Source organism: Rattus rattus, chromosome 3 (genome assembly GCF_011064425.1).
Source record: "Rattus rattus isolate New Zealand chromosome 3, Rrattus_CSIRO_v1, whole genome shotgun sequence".
Lineage (NCBI taxonomy): Eukaryota > Metazoa > Chordata > Mammalia > Rodentia > Muridae > Rattus > Rattus rattus.
The window spans coordinates 3,393,822-3,417,515 of record NC_046156.1 but is presented as its reverse complement, the minus strand read 5'-3'; the positions used below and the strand labels follow the sequence as shown (position 1 = coordinate 3,417,515).

At 40.2% G+C, this 23,694-nt stretch overlaps 1 protein-coding gene across 10 annotated transcripts in view; it reads right to left on the bottom strand.

Moving 5' to 3' along the window:
- The window catches only part of Lrrc7 (leucine rich repeat containing 7), a 453,319-nt gene that overhangs the window by 81,742 nt on the left and 347,883 nt on the right, over positions 1 to 23,694 (bottom strand). For all 10 annotated transcript variants that reach the window (XM_032897090.1, XM_032897087.1, XM_032897091.1 and 7 more), the window contains exons 10-14: positions 22,417 to 22,561; positions 17,611 to 17,683; positions 5,615 to 5,744; positions 4,004 to 4,119; positions 548 to 617 (exon numbers count right to left, since the gene is read on the bottom strand). In XM_032897090.1, the coding sequence (XP_032752981.1) occupies positions 548 to 617; positions 4,004 to 4,119; positions 5,615 to 5,744; positions 17,611 to 17,683; positions 22,417 to 22,561 (534 nt within the window). The remainder of the gene's footprint in view (positions 1 to 547; positions 618 to 4,003; positions 4,120 to 5,614; positions 5,745 to 17,610; positions 17,684 to 22,416; positions 22,562 to 23,694) is intronic.

Below are 23,694 nucleotides of genomic sequence, written 5' to 3'. Positions count from 1 at the left end.
TATAATCTATTTTCTTGACTATATAAGAATTTAAGATAACCACAAAAATACTGAAGATAGCTATCAATATATCAGCAAAGGTCTTGAACAAAGTTTTAGAATTAAGTTGATTATAATTAGAAAATAGTGAGGAAAAAGGAAGATAGTGGCTAGTAATTCCCTCTTGTGGGGATTATGGTAATGGTTTTTCATTTTTTACCTTCAGAGCTATAATTAAAGTGTTTCCTCTAAGGACATGCGTACCGCCAGGATCTGAAAAGCCATACAAACCATCCATTGTGTGCTGTATCTCTGAAAATGAAGTAGGTATTAAATTGAGGTATTTGAGGAGCATGAAGATCATGACACTGTTTCACCTACAGCAGTATGTGAGGGAGACTTTACACAAATCTCTCCTGCAGGCATAAAGAATCTATACTTTATAATTGTTGTCAAGTGTATCTACTGCAACTCAGTAATCCAGAGTTTCAATCACGCACACATTTAAGGAGCATAATACACCAGGGCATAAAAGTTGTTATTTATTTATTCACTTATTTATTTTTACCTGATTGTCAGAAAGCCACAATGCTGCAAGCTCTTTGAGTTTGGTGAAGGAGAATGGCAAGTTCTTCAACCTGCAGAGATGAGAGACATCTCATAGCAGAGGCAAAGACAGCAAAGCCCATTTCTAGGAACTCTAACCATGCTATAGTGTCATTAACTGCTCTCTTCATTCCTTTCTCCTATATGCTCAAACAATCTTAATAGAATGAATATCACTGTCCTTAAATGTTAGTGTGTGAGTTTGTGCATGTATATGTGTGTATATGCACATTGTGTGTGCATGTGTGTGTGCACACTGTACATGTGCATTCGTCTGTGTTTGTGTGTGTGCATGTGTGTGTGTGTTTGTGTGCACTTGAGCATGTGGAAGTCAGAGGACAAGCTGGAGTTTTTCTCTCCTTCTACCATTTGGATCCTCAGGATTAAACGCAGGTCATCAGGATTGGAGGCAAGTGTTTTTACCTTCTGCATCATGTCCCAGGCCCAAAAAACAAAAACCTTTCTAATCCTTCAGATGCTTCCAATAAGTCTCTAGATAACATAAAAATACTCTTAGCCCTCATGGTTGGTCTCTCCTGTGTGCACCCTGGGGCTACAGAGATGGCTCAGCAGTTAAGAGAACTTGTTGCTCCTCCTAGGACATGAGTTCAGTTCAATACTCACACAAGGAAGCTCACAACTGCTTTTAACTCACTTCATACTGTGGCACAAACAATTCCCTCTACACACGCACGCACACACACACACACACACACACACACACACACACACACACACAAACAAATATTAAAAACCCAATATGTTCACCAAGGTGGCTTCCACTGGCATACACATATAAATGAAAAGTAAAACTAAAATCTTAAAGCCCCTAAAGACATTCTTCCACCCCAGCATTGGTAGTTTTTTTCCCTCATAGCTGGAGTACACAATGATGCTCTACCAACCCAGGAGAAACCTCAGCAGAACCCCTCCTGCCATGCCTCTCTTCACTACAGTTCTTCAGTAGTGAAATGCCATTTTCTCACGAGAAAGGTTTTCCTGAGTCCCACTTAAGTTACTTAACTTAGTCTAGTCTCAGGGTGCACTTGCCTGCGTAGAACATTCCACAGGGTTTATATGTGACTAATTTTGTGGTTATTTGTTTATCATCTGAAATCCTCACAAAACTGTAGTTCCCAAAAGTTCAAGGGACTCCATGATCTCTTACATGTAGATCACTTCAGAACTTCCAAAGTGATGCTGATGGCTGGAAAGTATGTTACCATCTTCTTTTCTCCTTTGTACACTGCACAGTAGACATTGCAAGGGGGGATCTTGGAAAACTGTACTTTGGAGATAGGTGAAGTTTGGCCTCAGCTGTAGCATTTCAGTTAAAATGTGGCTTTGGCCCGTGGAGACCCAAACTAAGAAACATCTACTTCAGTGTGCTTTTGATGTCTTCAAATCACTTCATGACCAGCACCTTCACCTCTGAGCTGTAGAGCCAGCAACACAGACATGCTCACCATGACATCCTCGGCAGGCTCATCTACAGACATACATTCTACAAATTGCGTGCAATGAAATTTCCATAAGTTTTTTATATACTGGTATATTCCCCAACTGACAAATACGCTTTTAGAAAAGAAGCACCAAAATGTTACAATTGACTAGTAAGGAGCTAATTTGTGTCTAAAAGTAATCAGGCACTTTAAAATAATTTAGTAAATATGAAAAGAGATTGGCCACCAGTGGGAACATTAGGAGTCTGTAGTAGGTAGGGATCTTAGGGAGACTGTCTAAATCTTATGAACTAGTGAACATCTGTAAAACAAAACTAAGAACGCAAACAAAGGAGGTCTTGACTCATATCGCAGTTCTTTCCTGGCAGAATTACAACTTTAATTTCAAAGTTACCCATACAAGTTGTTTACATTCACTTAAGCTAGAAACTGTAAGTAAGCACTTCTCACTTAAGCTTTCTCTAAGCACCTTGTTTTCTGTGGCAATGTTAACTTTGGCCTCATATTTCACTATTCACTGACCTTCTCCATCCCGAGCTCGATTCATGAATTGACTAGTTAACTGAAAATATTAATTTTGTTGTGTTGCAGCTACCGTACTACAGGATAAGTAGACTAACATCCCTTTTTATCCTGATGAGGTATTTTTTAACTTCTGGCTTTGTGAGTCTTTGATGTCTTATTCTTATTTCTTCAGCATCCACAAATGTGTCTGACCTATGGCAAGTGCTGAAGTCTACTAGATTTGATAGGCTATGATAACCAACTTATCAATACTTCTATCAGCTGTGAGGAGAGACAGGAGAGAGACCCAGAGAGCCAGGAAAATGAATGGAAATCTGCAGCTGCTGGGGGTTGGGGGTAGGGGGAATCTTTAGGATGTCCCAGAGACCTGGCTCAAGGAAGACTCCCAGGAATCAATGAGGGTGACCTTAACTAATATGCCTAACACTGGTGACCTGGAACATTAAAAGGCCACTTCCTGTAGCCAGGGAGGACCAACAGTGGACGGCTAAGGACACCAGCCAACTCACAAAACTTTCAACCCCAAATTTGTCCTGTCTAAAAGAAATGTAGGGACAAAGATGGAGCAGAGGTTGAAGGAATGGCCAACTAATTACTAGTCCAACTTGAAACACATCCCATGGGCAAGAGCCAGTCCCTGACATTACTAGTGATACTCTTATGCTTGCAGACAAGAGCCTATACTCACAGCGAAACATTGAATGGAGGTTGGGGACATTTATAGAAGAATTGGGGGAAGGATCAAAAGCCCTAAAGGGGAGGGAAACCCCATAGAAGGACAGAGTCAATTAGCCTGGACCCCTAGAAGCTCGAAGAGACTGAGCCAACAACCAAAGAACACCTATAGGCTTGAATGAGGCTCCTGGCACATATGTAGCAGTTGTGCAGCTCGGTCTTTGTGGACCCCCAACATCTGGAATGGAGCTTCTCCCTAAAGCTGTAGCCTGACAATAGCATCTTTTTCCCAACAGGGCTGCCTTATCTGGCCTCAGTGACAGAGGATGTGCCTACTGTAGCAGATACTTGATGTGCTCAGGGTGGGGAATGCTGGAGAGGGGCACCCTCTCAGAGGAGAAGGGGAGAGGGGATGGAAGGAGGGTCTCTGTGAGGGCTCTATGAATTGTAGTTTCATTTTTGTTTCTAGCACCTACCAACATAACGCATCGTAAGAAGAGGGTTCACATGACTTTTATTTATTTTTTGGTCCATCTTACTCTAAGTGTGACTAAATGCTATCTGTCGTTGTTGCAATGGGCTAACCTGTGGTTTTGAATCAAAGTTGACTAGATATTCTTACCTGTTACTAGGTGGACCGAGTTGGCCTATAACTCACAGAGATCTACCTTTTTCTGCCTCCTGGGTATTGTGATTAAAGGACTGCATCACCACATCTGGCTTCACAATTCACTCTTATCAAATAATTTACATACCTATTATCACTTAGATTTAAGACTCGAAGTCTCTGCATCTGCCCGATTTCTTCAGGAAGAAATTCTAGCTTATTGGAGCGTAGAGACATAACGGTGACGTTCTTACAGCTTCCAATCTGCAGGTGGCAAAAGGAAGTGGTATTTATAACGTTGTACCGTCTCTTGTACAGAATTCTTGAGCAAATTAACAAAAGAATAATTTAGAAAAGAATCACAAAGTACTGTTACTGTATATTAGCTTCTCTAGCGTTCAAAACAATTTAGTGTTCTCTCTGTCTCTCTGTCTCTCTGTCTCTCTCTGTCTCTCTGTCTCTCTCTGTCTCTCTCTCTCTGTCTCTGTCTCTCTCTGTCTCTGTCTCTCTCTGTCTCTGTCTCTCTCTGTCTCTGTCTCTGTCTCTCTCTCTCTCTCTGTGTCTCTCTCTCTCTCTCTCTCTCTCTCTCTCTCTCTCTCTCTCTCTCTCTCTCTCTCTCTCTCTCTCTCTCTCTCTCAGACAATGTCTCACACTGTAGCCCATGTTAACCCAAGACTCACAACACTTGTCAGGCTGGCCTGAACTCAAGGTGATCCTTCTGCATCTGTCCCCTGAGCTCTGGAGTAGGAGTGTGCCATCACAGTTAGCCTAGTGATTCCTTTACCATTTTAATGTCTCTTAGCATATGTAACATGGTGTGCTCATTGCCTTGTGTTTTTATAAATTGCTCTTTACAGTGGTGTGTGCCTTTAGATATGACGGTAGCACCCACCTTACATTCCTTCACATATTAAAAATGACTTTCTTCATCATGTAAATGTTCAAACATTTGGTAGCCCTGTGGTTTTCACAAATCATGTTGTTTTTCTACATGATCACCAACCTATCTGTGCTTAAAACCAGACAGCACACATATTCAATGAGACTCTTGATAATTCCTCAGAAAACCTAATTTTATGTCACATTATGTGGTACTTGCCATTTTTACTAATGACGTTTGGCTCTAAAATAATGGCATAGCCTTTTATCCTTGTGAAAATTTGATGAATGAAAGTTTTTTTTTTTGGTTCTTTTTTTTTTCAGAGCTGGGGACCGAACCCAGGGCCTTGCGCTTCCTAGTCAAGTGCTCTACCACTGAGCTAAATCCCCAACCCTGAATGAAAGTTTTAGATTGCAAATATACTTTACTTTTTTCCTGGACATTAATAAATAAAATCTAGCTTGGAGATAAAATTAAAAGAATCTCTTCATGTACCCAGAAACTAAAATGGTTACGAGAAACATCAAGCCTCACAGACATAATAAAAACCTACTCTTTCACTTCCAAAGCAGAGACGCAATTAGCCTGACTGCTGTGTATAACTACTCTTAAAAGTAAAGTAAACAAATGATCCAAAATTGCATCCCTTAGCATTGATTAGCATATTTTACTATTCTTTACTTACAGAATTTAGTCAATACATCATATGGAGTTCATCACTCAAACAGCAATTAGCATACATCTACATAAACAGATAGGCCATGCCTACATATTTTCACACTTCGGCTCATAAATCTATCCTGCGATTGCACCTGTTAGGATTTCATTTCAAAATAGATTCATTGACAGTTAATTGATAGAAAGGAGCTTGCTTCTCACTTCTCTGGGCAACTCTGGGAGGAAATTCTCGTCCACAGCTAAGGTTCGCAGGCTGTGCAGGTAACCAATGGTGGGAGGGAGGGACTCCAGCTCATTGCAACTGCAGTCGAATTCTTCTAATAAAGACAAGCTGAGAAGTTAAAGCACAGCGTTAGATATCCTAAAAGCCACATGTGCAAATTTACCAAATATTACTAAAATAGGATGGCGGAACAGTGTGTAAATCAATCTAGTTAGTAAGTACAGTGGAAAGGGTCAAATACTGTCACATGCACGGCGTCATTTGTTATTTATCTGCAGCCCTCAGGATGATACAAAAGACTGTTTACAATTTAAGGCTTGGAATGAGTGCCTGTAATTGGAGGGGCAGAAGGTGAGGGTGGCAGAGAGCAAGATAGAAGCAAGGGTGAGTGCTCCGGATTTTACCAAGTGCCTTAGAGACTAGACTCCTTTAATAGCTCCCCTTTTAACAACTGAATAAAATGGCTTTAAAAGCCATTTTACAGATGAGGAAATTGAGACTTACAGACCCCACAACCTAGCAAATCTGGGGCAGAAACAATGACAACAGAGCTTGCTTGACTCCATCATCCCACCTGTCAGGCAGGAGGTGTACGCTGTTTGAATAACATAGTATTATAAAATATACCAAGTTTTACACAGTGGCTCAGATTTTGGTGCCTCTTGAAGTAATGGGCCTTTTACTCTCCTTGAAACAGAATAAGAGACAATGTCTTCAAATGGTTACAACACTTCATTTTGTCCCAGTTCCCAGCACTCCATACTTAGTTATGTGGTGCATAGCTTCCAAGGAAAGACACCCAGAATTGGCCTGGTCTTCACACAGACACATATGGTTGCACATGGGTATACACCATCTCCCAAATATGAGTGTAGTACAGCAGAAATTTCTAGCACTGTGGAAATAACTGGAAGAGCTGAACAGATCTACAGGAGAAATAATTAACCACAGGAATGTTGACACCATTATAGATAGACACCTAGATAGGCTGTCAGAGGTTCTTCATGAGGGCAATGTAATTACAGAGGAAGTGACCCAGAAGAAGAGATGTTGGTGAGGAAGGGACTGTCTCAGATAGATCATGACAGTGAGACCACAGAGAATTAAGGCTTGGAAATGGATCCATCAACAATAACAACAGCAACAGTAACTGCTACTACTTTGTCTTCTTTCATTCTTCATCTTCTTCCTCCTTATTTTCCTCCTCTTCCTCTTCCTTTTTCTCTTCTTTTACCTCCTGTTTGTTTGTTTGTTTTTTTTTTAAGACAGGGTTTCTCTGTCCTGGAACTAGCTCTGCAGACCAGGCTCGTCTGAATTCACAGAGATGTAACTGCCTCTGTCTCCCAGCTCTTGGATTAAAAGTGTGCACCATTGCCCTTGGTGGATTCAACCTTCTTAAGGATGATGGAAATCCTTCAGGGCAAAGACAATGTGTTGGCATGTTTATCATGTGTATCAAACTTGCTGGTCCAGGTCTTCCTGGCAGATTTTCACAAAACAAAATGAATCTTTCTAATTCTCAGTGCTCTTGATGACCATGTACTGAGTAAATATCAGTCTTTACTATCTCCACATTTTGTTATACATTTATAACTTTCTGCTAGAGTATTTAATTTCACAACAGACAGATCTAAAAAAAAAAAGAGTTTTGTGGAAAAGTCATGCACAGTGTCAAAATGCATGATCATCATTCCTATGGCCCCAGTTATAATTTACATTGAGAGATATGTGTCTGATATTATGATATCCAACCAGTTCCTGGCACAAAACTCTTAAAAATCTTGGTGTGATCAAAGGCAAGGTGTCTTTTTGTATGCTAATGAGAAGACTGATGACTGAGAACTTTTGTATAGCTTCAAGAGAGGTGTGTATCATGTAAGGTAACCATGTGATTTTAGGGTTGGAATGTTCAGTCACTCCTGACCTTTGTGGGTCGGGGGTGGGGCGGGGGTGGAGAAAAGCCAAAGTTGATCTGATCACCAAAAGCCAATGACATAATCAGTTACGTTTACAAAATAAAGTCTCAATAAAAATGTCAAAAGGATACGTTTCATAGAGCTTCTAACTGCTGAGCATATGAACCTATTGAAAGGTATGGCAAAGAGGCACTAGAATCTGTGTCCCTTTGAAAACACTTTTCCCTTCACACCTTCTCATGTGGCTGCTCATCTGTGACCTTGCAATATAACTTACAGCCATTTTCTAATTTCTCTGAGCTGTTCTATAAAAAACAAAATGAAACCAACCAAACAAACCAAACCAAAACACAGGACCTGAGGAGGGAATTCCAAGAACTCCCTATTTACAGGTGGTTAGTCAGGGTTTGCGATTGATCTCAGGTTGGAGGCAGTCTTGTGGGATTGAGCCCTTATTTGTGCCTTCTGATTTTAACTAAAGCAGACGCCAAACCTGACACTGTTGCCATTGCAAAAAGGTGCTTGCTGACAGGAACCTGGTGTGACTGTTCCTTGGGAGGTTCGGCCAGCAACTGACCAATGCCAATGTGGATGATTGGAACCTACCATCAGAGTGAGTCAGGGACCCCAGTTGGGGAGCTGGTGGAAGGACTGGAGGAGCAGAGGGGAATTGCAACCCCGTAGGTAAAACAACATCAGCTGTCAGCTGGCCAGACTACCCAGTGTTTCCAGCCACCAACCAAGGAGTGTACAGGGAGGGATCTATGGCTCCAGGTTCATATGTAGCAGAGGACGGCCTTGTCTAACAACAATGGGAGGGGAGGCCCTAGGTCCTGTGGAGGTTGGTGCCTCAGAATAGGAGGATGCTTGGACGGTGGGGCAGGAGAGGGTGGGTGGGTGGTGGAGCACACTTATAGAGGCAAAGGGGAGGAAGGAGAGGGCGGATGTGGGATGGGGGATTTGTGGAAGGGTAACTGGGAAGTGGGATACCATTTGAGATGTAAACAAATGGAGTGATTTAAAAAATAGGAAAAGAAAAAGAAAAATGAGTGTGGATTCATTTAAATTGTAGCACCACAATTTGGATATACTGACAAATGAAGAACTATTTGGTGTGGGAAAAGACCACAGATTTCAGTCATCAGCTTTGTTCTTTATTCAGAATACCATAACAAAAGCACTCAAAAAATAGTATCGGGCTGGGGATTTAGCTCAGTGGTAGAGCGCTTGCCTAGCAAGCGCAAGGCCCTGGGTTCGGTCCCCAGCTCCGAGAAAAAAAAAATAGTATCATTCTACCATAAAATTGGGGAATTCCTTCATTAAAAAGATAACAGTCTTTGCCTTATGCAACAGACAGAATGAATTAAGAGCCTGACCGTTATTTGAGATCTTTGGGTTATGAAGTAGAACTGGTGGTCACAAATATTCATTTCTTAAGGACATCTGAAATCCCTAAGATTTAAACCCATAACATATAATGCCAGCTTACTTTTTTTTTTAATCAATGATTATCTGGTTAAAATCACTAAAGGTATTTTAATATAGGTTCTTGTATAAATCAGTCATCACATTTTATCAGGTTACCACTGGTATTAATAAAAATGAAGTATAAAGAACAGACCAAATATAGAAATCTATGTCTATAACTTTACAGGCCATAAGTGAAAGCAAGCATAAGGTAATTTTTAAAAGTGCTTCCTAACTTTCAGTATCATGTGCATCCCCAGGACAAGCTGACAAGACGCAGATGCTGATGCTGTGGTTATAGATGGGACCACACTGAACCCGTAGCATCTCCTTCAAGACACTTGTGCTGTGGGGCCAGGAAGGTGTAAAATAAAGCTCTTGCAAACCTTTCAGGAGCAGATGTGACATACATATCTGAGACGTACCAATAACAGTTGGGGTCATGTGTGGGCCTCAGATCTCTTAGCACCAGTGACCAGAATTACAGGGATGCCTTCATCCCATTTCTGAAGATGTGCTCTGGGCACATCCTCCTGCTCTCTAGTCTAGTTTAGTCTTCAGGAGATTCCTGGCGTGAATGATAATTCTGTATTCTTGGTCCTCAGCTACAAAATGAGTAGAGGAAGGAATGTGGACATGTCACATAGAGAATCTATAATCCACTTCAACGTTATTTATGACTATTGCGGCTATAACAAATGCAGTTACTAATAAACAGGAACAAATGATTTTGAGCTTCATCTTTAATGCAGACTAATGTGGTCCTTGAGAGCTGGGTGAACTGAAATTGGCAACACCCAATCTTCACAGGTTCAATAAAGGGTAAGTGTGCATTAACTCTTGGTAAAGAGCTCAGACTCCATTAACACCACACTGCAGAAGGTAGAAAGCATACTGAGGAATCAAAGCCTGAACAATCTCCTTCTGAAACATGTGGATGTTAAGGGAAATCGATTTAGTTAAATTTGGCTATGTCATGAAATAAAACCGATGGTACATTATCGATGATTGATTAGTAGTTTGTGGGAAGCAATACACTAAGTATATCTTTGTAGAATTTAGTATATCTGCAGATATTTTGGATAGAGGGAAAGGTGGGAAGGAGGGGGGAGGGAGAGGGAGAGGGAGGGAGGGAGGGGGGAGGGAGGAGGGGGGGGGGGAGGGAGAGGGAGAGGAGAGGGAGAGGGAGAGGAGAGGAGAGGGAGAGGGAGAGGGAGAGGGAGAGGGAGGGAGAGAATTGTTAGAACAGATACTACAGATGTAAAAGACTCAGACTTGGTGTGAATCTGTTAGCAGAGACCAAGGTTCAGTGAGTTGAGCTTGCGTCCTCACTCACAGCCAGCAGAGGGGGTATCTATCTGGTCAATTGTCAATTTTATAACTGGGCAGTAGACGTGCCAGTAGTGCTTAGCCATGTCCATAAGGCTGAAGTGAACAGGAATGAAGTAAAACCCATCAAGCCCTTCTAGGGCTCTGAGTTAATTTCGCTCTACTCTCTTAACTGTGTTTCTCTTAGTGCACACTAGTTGTATTCAATAATGGGTTCATCTTGACATGCTCATAGATGAATGTAAAACACGCTCACCCTTCTTTGCTCATCCCACCCTCCCTTTCTCAGATGGTCCTTCTACCTTCCCACTTATTCTTTCTTAAATCCTAATTCTGCATATATGAAAAAATGTGATTTGCACTATTCTTATCTCAGATACTGTAAATCAATTCACTTAATTTAGCCTGGGGACTACGTCTTAGTTCCCATCCTTCGTGCTCCCACTAAGCTTAGGTAAGTTGTGGGGCTGATTCTAAATAATGAGACGACATTTACAGACTTTGGTCAGATTAATCCTCTATTGTTAATGGCAGAAGCCTACTCATTTTCAGGTCTAAATCCCCATCTGAGTTGGGTTTGGCTAAACTGAGGAGGAGGCTGTGTCTTTTAGAAGTACTGTCCAGATCCCAGCAGTTCCCATCATTATGCAGACAATACACAACGTTGCCACGCATCCAGAGCAGCTACAAGCTTTTACTTTCTTTGCTCTCCAGGAAGCCAATTAGATGGATTGAAAAGAAAGACTGTGAAAAAGTATTTTAGATTGCACGAGAAAATTATCATCAGAATGTAAACTACTGCCCCACCACTTTTTTAGTGGAAAACAGAGAGAATAACTCTGCCTACTGACAGACCTTTTTTCAAAATAAATAAATAAATAAATAAATAAATAAATAAATAAATAAATAAATAAATAACACATGCTCCAAATGATACTAAACAGTACTAAAGCATTGTCTGACCAGTCAAAACTACAGAAACGTTTCATGCGTGTGAGAGTGTGCACAATTTCAGTTTAGCTGTAAGATGCTGTGGCCTGGTGGGGGCTGTGTGGGGGGGATAGATGTGCCTCACAGGTATCATAATAGCCTTTGTTCTTTAAACTTTTATGCATTTTAACATCACCAGTGAATTCCATGTGATTACTTTTTTGTTTTTTTTCAATAACCTGCGAATGAATGTGAAGGCGTCTATCATTGAGACAATATGTTTAATTTGTGTGTTTCAAATTTCTCTAATACCTTTGACCTGTAATCAAACACAGCAATGCAGTGCAACCATCTTTCAGTGAGTGGCAGAAGGCATTTATGGCAGTGGTTTGGAAAGATGATGATGGGGCTAACTGCTAAACTTGGGAGAGTGGCTCCATTGTAGAGCTCTCGTCTGCCAGGTGGGAAGGCATGTGACTGGCCATTAGTATACACACACACACACACACACACACACACACACACACACACACACAGACACACACACACACACACAAAACAAACAAAGCAGAATCCTGGTTGCTTGGTGACACCCTAACACATGTATGACTCTGCACTTGGGTGTGTGGCTGGTGTAGGCAGACCTACTGTGCTGCTAGTCACACAGAATGCAACATGTGAGAAGTTGTACGGCAGACACTGTGTGATGAGGACAGTAAACAGCCTGCTGTGTGAAGTGTTTCCTAGGCTATGCTTCGTAATCAGGAGTTTGGAAGGTATTGCTCCAACTTCTTCAAAAGCTCACTGCTCCACTTGTGGAAGTTGTGATGTTCACACAATGATGAAGCGCATGTCCTTGTTATCAAGTGACTCTAGGTCACTCCGTGACTCTGAACGGTTTATTCCTGAGGACTCTGTAAAAGACTAGATGACTGAGTTGATAGCTCAGTGGGTAAAGTGTCTACTATTCAAATACGAGGAGCTGAATGTGGATCTCCAAAACCCATATAAAATTCCTGGGCATCATGGCTAGAATCCCCGCAGAAGGGAAAGGGAGACAGGAGGAATCTAAGGTTTATTCTATCAGCTAGCTCAGTCTGTTCAGTAAACTCCATGCCAGAGAAAAACTGTGTTATACAGATAGACAAACCGTCATACAGTGTCAAAGGTACGACACCTGAGCTTATCTTGTGGCTTCCACAGGTAGGTAAACATGTAAGCACGTGCACCCTCACACACTTTCATACACATATACATATACACATACACATACCCATATACACAAAGCCTGGGAAATACTATGTTTCTCATTTATTAACACTACACTTTAAAGGATTCAAATGTGTATGTTATAGATTAAATAGTTATTTTCTTCCAAAGTTTGTGTGCTGATGCTCTTCCCTGCCCAATGTCATGGGATTGGGACATGGAGTTTTTTGGGGGGGGTGGTAGAATTAGATACAGTCAAAAGACTGATGAGAGAGCATCTTCACACTTCCATGAGCAAAGGAGAGGTCACATGACCATAATAGCACAGCAGCTACTAGCTAGCCCCTTGAAGAACGCTTTGATAAGGACTGCATTGCTGGATACAGACTCTACAATCGAAATGCATGTGTCTTGTTTCAGACCTCAGTGGGGCTATTGTTCTAAGGAAATGAAGAGATACACCATCCCTACATTCTCAAGGGAAAACAGAGTATTTTTCTTGGGAAAGATGAGGTCAGAGCTTCATGCTTTGCTGGCAGTCTTTTTACTGACTGAGTCATTTATTTCTCCAGGCCTGAATTATACTTGCATGCAAAGTAAATACATTTTTCCTGAACCAAACCAAACCAAACCAAACCAAACCAAACCAAACCAAACCAAACCAAACCAAACCAAATCAAACCAAACCAAACCAAGCCAAGTAAAACAAATACCCCCTCAACAAACTAAAACCAAAACCCTGGGAGGAGTGCCGTTGTTTTACTCCTGTTATAGTCAGTACTGATTTTCAAGTTAATTTTAGAGGTGTCAGTCCAATCTATTGACACTTTTCTTATTTATTCCCTGAAACAATAATCAAAGGAATATAATAACACTAAAATTCTCTGAAAAATGAGTTATTGTGATGGAATTCTCAACCTTTGCCCCTGTAAACCCAGCCATCAACCTTTGAATTAAGTGGTTCCATTTATCTTTGGTAAGTATCTTTCACACTTTTAAGAGAGTTACCAGTTTTAGTGAAAAGAAAATTAAGTATGTGTTAACCTGGCACCCACTTCACTTGCATAATTTCCCCATTTTTCATTTTGTATTTTCATCCTGAGTCAAGGCAATTAGCGAAAAGTCGGAACATTAGAGTTCTAAATAGAAAAGACACATCCATTACCCACCCTTTCAGCTTGATACTCTCTACCTCTTAACAACAAGCACAGATCCATAGAGAGCTCCAGAGAAACAATTTACCAAAAGCAAATTAGGCACCATCATTTGTAGAAGCTTTGTACAATTTCGGATCTGGGATTTAAAAACTACCTTAATTGAGATTCATTATGCAATTTATGAGTTGGAATGGAAGAGTAAGATAATCTATAAAATAAGCTGTAGTGAACTGTGAGGAATGGAATGTAAAAGCCAGTCTTGGCAGCACTTCTATGAAGGAACTACAGGGAGAAAGAACATTTTCTGGGGGATGCTTTGGTAAGAAGAATAAGGGAATCACAAGCAGGTGGTGTTTATACTCAGATCTGGAACCTTGATACACAGGGCTGTCTGTAAATCAAATGTCTCCTGGGTATCTAGGATTGGTACAGAACTTTAAGCCCTCAGATATTACTCCTATTAGACCAGAGCTGTTTATTAAACAAGATTCCCAGGAGCCTTGATGGATGTTGCAGCTTAAAGGCATGGACTTACAATACGTTTTAGGAAGAACAGTACAGACTATTTCAGGTAACATATAAGACAGGACCAAGGAGTCCGACAAAGTTTGTCTCAATGGAATTCGAGAGTGAGAGAAACCTAAAAACATGAAGAGTGGTGGGGCCCATGTGTGTCGGTGTTCTAATCAGGCCAGTGTAATCTGTGTTTATATATTTTATCAAGAGAGTTCGTAACTTTATAACATTAACTGGCAGTTTCTCCAGTAATTGGCATAAAATCTGCACCAACAAAGCCTGCACTTTCTCATTCTTCCCACTCTTCTCTTTGTGAACCATGGAGTTTAATTAGGGATGCCTACAGAAGCATAGGTAACCCCGTCATTACAGAAGTGTGGACAACTTATCAGAAGATGACACTGAAGATAATGTCTCTCCCTTCCTCAGCAACCACTGCCTATAGATCTTCATGAAGTTGTGGGGCAAAGCCTATATTTTGTGTTCTGGAGAGACAAAGATGGCATTTATGGTTGGATGTGAAATATTTCTCCAAATTGCTGAAGGCTGGCTCCCTTGTGTAGTGTATTAGTGGCAGAGCTCTGGGAAGCAGCTGGATTATAACCCTGTAAATGGATTTATGCATGGGGTAGATCCATTGCCTAATGGGTGACTGAGGTGGTAGAACCTTTAGGATGTAGGTCCATGTGGGGAATATTCACGAGTTGTCCCGTTCCCTTCCTCTCACTCTGCTTCTGAGCTACCATGAGTTAAGTGGCTTTGTTTTTCTGCCACTCACGCTGATGTGCTGTATCACAGGATTAGAGCAACAGATCCATGGGACTATGCATTGAACCCACTGATGACATCAGCCAAAACAAACTTCCTCCTTTAAGTTGATTTTCTCATAATGATGGACCAATATAACTGGCTACTGTACACAGTACTTACTCTGACACCAGAAAGAGAGTCTAGGATTAGAGCTGGGATAATGGTAGGTGATAGTGTTTTTCAGCTCCTGAGGTGTGCAGTAAGGGGAGTGTCATGTGACAGCAAAGCCTGGAAGTGGCACTGGTGATGTACATTAGAGGGTGTAAGTCTGTGGCCATGGACTTCTAGGTACTCTGCTTTCTCAGCTACCTGTGAACCTTCACGTACTCTTCACATTTCTCTAGGACAGTGCTTTATCCTTTCATCATAAATTAGACTTTTTCATGGTCATTGTCTTGTGCGCCCCATTAGAGGTGATTAATGCCTGGGCCTAAGGACCCTTGACCAACTGGTTACAGTAGCTTGAGAGTGAATCCCTGTGTCTACATAGTCCATGGTGATCAAGGACAATGTCAGTCACAATCAGTTAAAGTACCAGGTCTCCTTTAAGGAGGCACCTGCCCTGTTCATCAATTAGATATTGCCTCATTCATCCAGCACAAACATTTCTTCTGGCTTTGTGGCATCTGAGAATTTCATAAGAACCTACAGTTTTACCCTGGAGACTCAGTGCTCTATCTTGTTGGTATTTCTAGATATTGTGATGCTATATTTAGTATCTACCAATCAACTTGAGAGCTGATGGCTGACAGGTGATCATGGGTGTGGTCCTTTTGAACACAGTTGTATAAATGCCTGTATTGACTCACCATTTGATCAGTTCAGGTTTTTCTTCATTTATAAATCAAGGGACCTGACTAAGCTCAATAAATGATGACTAAGCTCAAAGGTCAACTCTATTTGAGTTTGTTCAATACTACCTGGTTGCTGGGAAGGAGGTAGAGAGGCTTACTCCTATACCAACTAGTATGAGAAAAATTCTGCACTGGGCAGATGCAGAAACTCAGTGTGTGGACTGCTACCTTGGGCAGGAACTGGTCTTAAGTATGTCTGGGGTTAAAGAAGACTCCAGAACCTAGTTTATTCCTCAGGGTCTAGGCCAATAGAAGCTTAGAACCAAGTGTCTTTTCCTGCTGAGAAAGCAGTTCTCCTGTGCCCATGCTTGTCTCACCCAATCTCTTAATTTTGTCTTAAAAAAAAAACCTAAGGAGTTAGTTTGTATAAAAATTGCAAACTTGTAGACAAAATGCCAATCACAGCCTTTGTGGTGATAAATGACTTTGAATTCAGTTCCCTTGAGTTTGACCTAGTGAAGAAAGATCAGTGCTTAAGCATATAATTGGGAAGTGAATTTTGAAGAAAATCAGACTGATAAGGAAAATTGTTTTTTTGCTCAACCCCAAAGAACCACATTTCTCTCTGTTGGGGAAAATGGAAGAAACTACAGAAGCATATTGGATGGTCTGAATGGTTTGTCAGTAGTTGACACTTTTACTTGTCTCCACGATAGAATGTATAAATTTAAATTTTTGAATTGTTCACTCTTTAGATAGAGGTGAAACTTTACAGACAAATGGCTGCTAATCCACTTGGCGGAGGACAGATGGGACGAGAAAAGGCAGGGACAAATTCACCATCTCTCCTGTAGTAGTGATGGCTCTGTCAATTATGCTTAATAGTAATAAACAGCTTTTTTTTTAACTGAATCTTTTTCTTTTTCTTGAGTATACTGAACTCTGTCATGTGAAAGGGCTTATATACTCCACAGCAGGACAAGGTGGCCAGAAACTGATGGAGTGGCCTTGCAGGAATGATCCCACATGATGTTAGGCTGGAGATGGCTTGTTCTGATATCTCATTTCATACATTGTCAATAAAGTTACTTCAGTGAAACAGAACATGCATTGTCCATATTGTATTGTAAACTAAACGCTACTAGCAATTTATGTTCAAATTAGTTAATAAAAATATGCAGTATGTTTTATTCTTTAAGGCAATGTTGAGATTTTATTTTCAAGATTTTTACTTTATGTATGTGAATATATTGATGCTGTCTTCAGACACATCAGAAGAGGGCATCGGATTCCATTTCAGATGGCTGTGAGCCATTGCTAGGAATTGAACTCAGGACCTCTGGAAGAGCAGACAGTGCTCTTCACTGCTAAGCCATCTACCCGGCCCAAGGTTTTTGATTTTCGTTTTGTTGTTTTGTTTTTATTTGTTAATGTTGGATAAGAAAATGATTCTCTCTTTGATATCTAAAAATATACCAAACTTCTATATATACAAAATTATTAGAGTATAATTTCAACATATACTTATTGCCAAGAATTAAAAACTTGATTCCCTTGTACAAGGAATATTTAACTGAATTTATATCTGCTACTCAGTAAAAGAAAAATAACAGATTGATACTTTCTGGAAAATACCATTAACTGTAATTGTAGCTCTGATAATCACTTGCTTGAGAAAGGTTCATTATGCTTTAGAGCAGCAGCTGATTCAGTGGTCAGATATAAAGTGTATATAAGGATCTATACAAACATCAACGGAGTGAAACACAGTCTAAATGAGGAATCTGAAGCTACGTTTTGCTATTGCTGGTCACACCCAGGCTGATGGGCTGGTTTGGGTACTTACTTTCCGATTGTGTTGGGTAGCATTGTAAGTTGATTGTCATCTACTTTTAGAGTTGTTAACTTTTTCAGCAATCCTGAAACAGAGAAGAAATTTCACCAATACCTCAGAGCAGGAAATAGCATAGATGGAAATCAGTGGATCAGTCATGATCTATACTTGGTGTTCTGATTGGCCATGTTCTACATATGCAACACATAAGCAGAGACAGACTAGCTTTGGGTTTTCGTTGTGAAAATTCGCATGTCGATGGGAGTAAATAACATCAAAGCAGACAAGTAAACAAAACAAGGTCCACACACTTGTCAATAGATACACCCTCATCTCCTTTCCTGTTCTTCTGCAAACGGGCTCCTAGAAACATTTCAAGTCAGTTGAGATTTAATATTGAATTAATTTCTAAGCACCGATAACTCATTTTCTTGTGTTACAGACTGGAAACAGCTCTAAATGGAGGGTAACAGCCAACAAGAGGTAGGAAGGTTCTGCTGCCAAGTTCTTATGATTACAGACTTGGAAAAATGACCACACATGAGTCACGCTCTCTGGGATTCCAAAAATGTTGAACTTGATCTGTGTTGGGACAAAAATAGTATAATTTTTAATGTGTCACATTCAGCTGGCCGGGGATTAATGTTAGAACTGTATTTTTCATGTGTATGTGTGAGAGGTGGATGAGCTTTTGTGTATGTGTGCTTGCATGTGTGCATGCGTGTGAAGGCCAAGGTTGGAGTCTGGAGTCTGCTAGGATTGCTCTTATACCTTCTTTCTTTGTTGAGATCAGTTACTTCTGTCTTATCTAGACCTGGTTGATTTTACTTATCTGGTTGCAGGCTTGCTCTAGGATCCTCTTAATCTTCTGAGGCTCAGATTACAAGTGGACTACCTTTTATTTGGGTGCTTGGGATCTAAAGTCTAGTTCTCACTTGTAGAGCAAGTACTTTACCCCCGAGCCATTGTCTTAGCTCCATAACTCCTTATTTTTCTCTGTTTGATCTATGCCTTCCACACTTTTTATAGCTTGCTCTCCTATCACCTTAATGTGCAGTCACCACACAGTAATGGGGGAACAGCCACTTTGGGCAAAATCACCCCTCTTACTCAGCCATTATACAGCCTGTAAATCAATGTGGCTTAAATAGCCAAACCCAAGGACAGAGCATTAGTACTGGGCTAGCTTTTGCTTTATATGGGAACTACGTATATGTATATATGCTGCAGATCACTGCATCCTACAGAAAGTTTGTCATAAAAATATTGAATTAATAATCAAATGTCTTTTGAGGAATGCCAACTTTAAGAAAATTAATCCATTTTCTTTAATACAGTTTTTCTAGGATTTTTGACATAGTAATATGAAAATGTAATCCTCTGAAATTATCCTGAAATTGTGCATGCGTGCGTGTGCTTCTGTGTGTGTCTCTCTCTGTCTGTCTGTCCCCACATGCATATGGGTGTTGAGCATCCCGTAACATTAATGCTTTGTGGACATGGTGTCAGGTCATGTCACTCCTTTAGTACTCTGATAGTTTTTTTTTTAAAAGCCGGAGGAAGCCACATGAAGTCTGAAGTAAGGCTGTGGGTGACTTGGGATTTCAGTACAGTTACATTTTCTTCAGAAGCAGGTGAAAAGGAGAGTCCTTGCTGTCAGGTTCCTATAACAAAATACCTGCAACATGGGAGCATAATTCATCAGCTTGAAAACAACAGCAGGTGGGAAACATGACATTCACACAGTGCGATTTATCGTACCAGCCTGAACATCTACTGGCCCGTTTGTCTCCTTTCAAAAGGTATCTGAATCATTTTAGCTCCTCTAGCATCTGTTTTGAAACATCAGCTCTGGGATGGAAAAGGACACCCAGGTTTGTTTATGAGTAGATCCATGAATCACAGTAGAATATTTTGTAGCTCACAGCCCTAATCAGATTGCTGTGCTTCAGTTGACCAGTGGAGCGGTGAGAGAAGTGTTGAGCTTTTTTATCTCTGTGCTGGGTCACAAGAAGCTGAGGGTGAATGGCAGAAAGCTGATCAGAAACCAGGAAACCAGATCACCACATGCTTTTCCAGAAGACCTGAGGACTCTGGTATGAAGCAGTTATGAGGGAAATTTGAGGCAGGTTTGGACTCAGGCAAATGTTTTCTGTGCAGATTGGAGACATAGCTCTCAAATGGATCTTTGCAGCAGAGGGAAGCCAGGCCTTTTTGGCTCTGCTGGAGTTTGTGGACTTACATTTACAGGACCATTTTGCTGTTCAAGCACAACCCAAGGATTTAATCTGGACTGATTTAATCAGTTTAGAGACTGATTTAGGACTGACTGTGGGTCAACCACCATCTTCGCCAGGGCTTGTGTCTTCTTCCTCCCCTGTGTTTGCCCTCTCTGTGTTTTCTATCTTTTTATATACGCCTGACTTTGAAATATTGGCAAAAAGTATGAGGAAAACTATTATCGTGATTGTAGATATTCTTGTATAGATATATAATTAATATGAATGCATCAAACATTAAAATAGCTTTTTTTAAAATTAAAGTAGTAAATTTATTTGGCATTTGTACACATTGTAGTAGTGCTTTGAAAGCAAATGGCTGTGTACTCCCCAAGTCTAAGTTCTTATAGGAGCTACCGTTGATTGAATACTTGGTATGTCAGAGCCTTTCTAATAACACTATATTAACTAGTGAGCTCCTCAAAATGACCCGCATACTCCCATACAGCGATGGGCAAATGGAGCACGTCTTTTTGAAGGCCACACAGCTGGCAAGCAACTTGAACTCAGGTGTCTTGACTGAAACCTGTGCTCTAATTACTAAGTGATCATAGTTTGAAAAATAAAGCATTATGTATCCCCCTTTACTGATTTCCTTGCTATTTAAAGACTTTTTAAAAAATTAAAATAGTCGGAAAGAGGAATGAATAGAGGGCATTTTATTCTTTGTGGAAGCAGCACGCGGAGGAACCATGCACAGAATTCCTACTGGGTGTGCCTCTGTGTCAGTTGGCTTTCAGCTGCAGGACTCATAACAGAAATGGAAATTTTGTTTCAGTCGTATTTTATTTTATTAATTTTATGGAGATTCTTACCTATTATTTTTAAAATTTGTGGTGGCTTAATAGATAATCCATGTTCTAATAAAAGAGAGGAGGTGCCATTTCTCATCCAATTGGTGTCTGTGCTGTGCGTGTTGCAACATTGTAGCTTGTCAGCTACAGTGGACGTATAACGAAGTCTTCATGTCTGTTGGTCAATAGGGGACCTCCTCAAGGAAGGCCGGTCTGTGTCTATAAGCAGGCTCTGGGCAGATTCACAAATACAATTTCCTCTGAAATTTTACTAAGCTACAAAGGACAGTTCAGTGAGTAACTAGAGTTTCTGAGCTGCTTTTGCTGTGATTTATGATGCATGATCCCATTGTTTTCTATTCTGTGATTACTTTAACTTCTTTCGTCTTCTGTATGGATTATTTTCAATTTCCCATCCTCTGGTGCTTTACAAGGTATAAATTTTTATCTTTTTTTAAGTGGACACATTTTCACTTTTAACATGCTTATTTAACTTCATTTTTTCCTGCACGCTTGTGGGATTTTTTTTTATTATCAGATAAATATTCATTCTTCTTAGAGGCCAGATACACAGCCTCAGCACTGAAAATGGGGCTACAGGTAAACTCTGAATCAATATATTTACCTATGCATTTTCAGTTGTATGGAGTGGTGCTGAGGGAATAGCCATATACTGCCACTCTGCTGTGTGATCAGACAACACTCTTTGTAGCTGACAAGCTATAATATGGCAACACACACCCCAGCTCTTCCTACACTCATCAGCTCACAAGTTCCATCTAAGGTGACTAACATTCAGATCAGAGCCCAATATCCTCACTGCACCAGAACTTCATGAGATGCAGCTGGGAAATGAGAGGTTTAATGAAGATTTCTGTTACATCTGATGGTTGGAGAAACACTGTTTGGAATGTGTTGATTATGTAAATAAAAAGTCAGCCAATTTATGAGAAGAACTAGTGTGAATTTTGTTAAAACCAGTGTTCTCCGTCAGCCTGAAGGAATGGTTAAAGTGGTTATAAAATACAGAAGAGAGCAGGAAAACTGCCCTGTCATCAAGTTTTCCTCCCATTGGGCTACTTAGCCTGTGACTTAACTTCCAGAAACATTAGCAAGTTGCTGAATACATGGCACATCTACTACAAATAGGTTAAAGTCCCCATTTCAAAGTTAAGTGGATTGATGTTTATTCTCCTACCTGAGACATCTAAAAAGCAAAAGGAAGCATACAAAAGAGTTACTCATTACTCAGTCTTTTATAACTTTACTCATAAAATTCATAAAAACCCTAGTGTTCATGCTATACTTACAATTATTTCTACCTACAAGCAACTTACAACATATTCAGGACAATGAGACTTTTAAAGACAATGGAGCTAAGAAGCTAATTTATAGTCACACATTTTTGTGTTATTTACCAGTTATTCCAATATTAAAAACAGCCACTATCGCCAAACAACTCTAAATCTAAACTCTTACTTCTCATGACAACACCGCAATTCAGGACATTTGATAATTTTAAGATATACCAATTTACTAGGAAGAGAGTTAGATTTGGCAGTTAAAGTTAACGGTTCATTTTACAGTATTCATAATATACGTTTTATGATCTTTCATGGTAAATTTGCTAATTTGTTAATGTCAGGCTAGTAGTATGTTACCTACATGTGTAAACATGTTATGCTGCCAAAAACGAAAACTGTACACTTGATATAATTACTCATGACAAGATGTTACATCCTCACCTATAGAGTCCGGCAGCTGTTGCAACATATTGGATGATAGTAAGAGGTCCTCGAGGGCTTCACATCCAGAAATATCCATGTCAACCGTTTCTATCCTGTTTTTTGACATATCCAGGTATACCAACATCTTTAACTTCCCTATAGACTTGAAGACAGTGCATAAACTCAGGGTTAGTTGGGGGAACTTTCATAAGGCTCTTGAAGCTGTAAAAACCACAATGAAATTAATTTTAATGCCACCACAGCAATGGGAAGGGTATGGAAGCATTGATCAAACGTACAGTGGTTGGAAATGGTTACGACCGTATCCATTTGGAAACACAGAAACCCTACGTGACCTACACACCTCTAGACCTATTCTGCAGAACAAAGCCACATGTGCACACAAATGGTCATGGATACATTATTCACAGCAGCTAATCCTACCTCAGTGACTGCATAGGAAGGCAAAAGTGGCCTGCCCACAGAATGGATGTTATTTGGCAGTAACAGTGAGTGAAGTGTTGAAATGTGCTTCAAAATAGATGAACTTTGAAAGGTGCAAGTCACAAAAACCCACACAGCATAGATTATACTCATATGCAATCTCCGAAACTGATAAATTTATAGACAGAAAGTAGAGAAGATTGCCAAAGATTTAGGATTTCTTTTAAGGGTGATGGAAATGTTCTAAAGTTAGGTTATGATGGTGTTTATAGAACATTGTGAGTTTGCTAAAAAATCTGCCGAGTTGTAAATGCCTGTGAATTATATCTCACTGCAGTGGTTATAGATAAATTCTGAGTCAATGCACAGTCAGAGCACAACAGTTCTCAAAGTTGCCAATGGAGCACTGAGCATTGCATATTTTCCTTAAGGTTCAGATGTCTCAGAAATAATTAGAATTATATTTTGGACATGATTCTGCTAATTAGAGTATGGGAGGCAAGGAGGGCTTTATAGATAAGGACTAGGGGAACCTGAAGTGTTAAATACACAGGGTTGTTCCTTCAAAGAAAGGAGTTCACAGCCTGTCATCCACCCAGAAGCCTGGAAAAAGATATTAATAGCCTGATTACCTTTGTGAGATCTTTGTGGGTAAGACTACACTGGACCCTTATCATAAGCTTGTTTTTCTCAGTCAATCTAGAGAACCCGTCTGTATGGAGGTGTCAACTCTACAAAGAGTTTTGATGTAGAATAATTGATCTTTATTTAAATTACTTTGCTCTTCAAAGAGATTTATGTTTGCTTTATTGTGCATGTTGAACTGAGTTAATTATCACCTGGGAAGTTTTC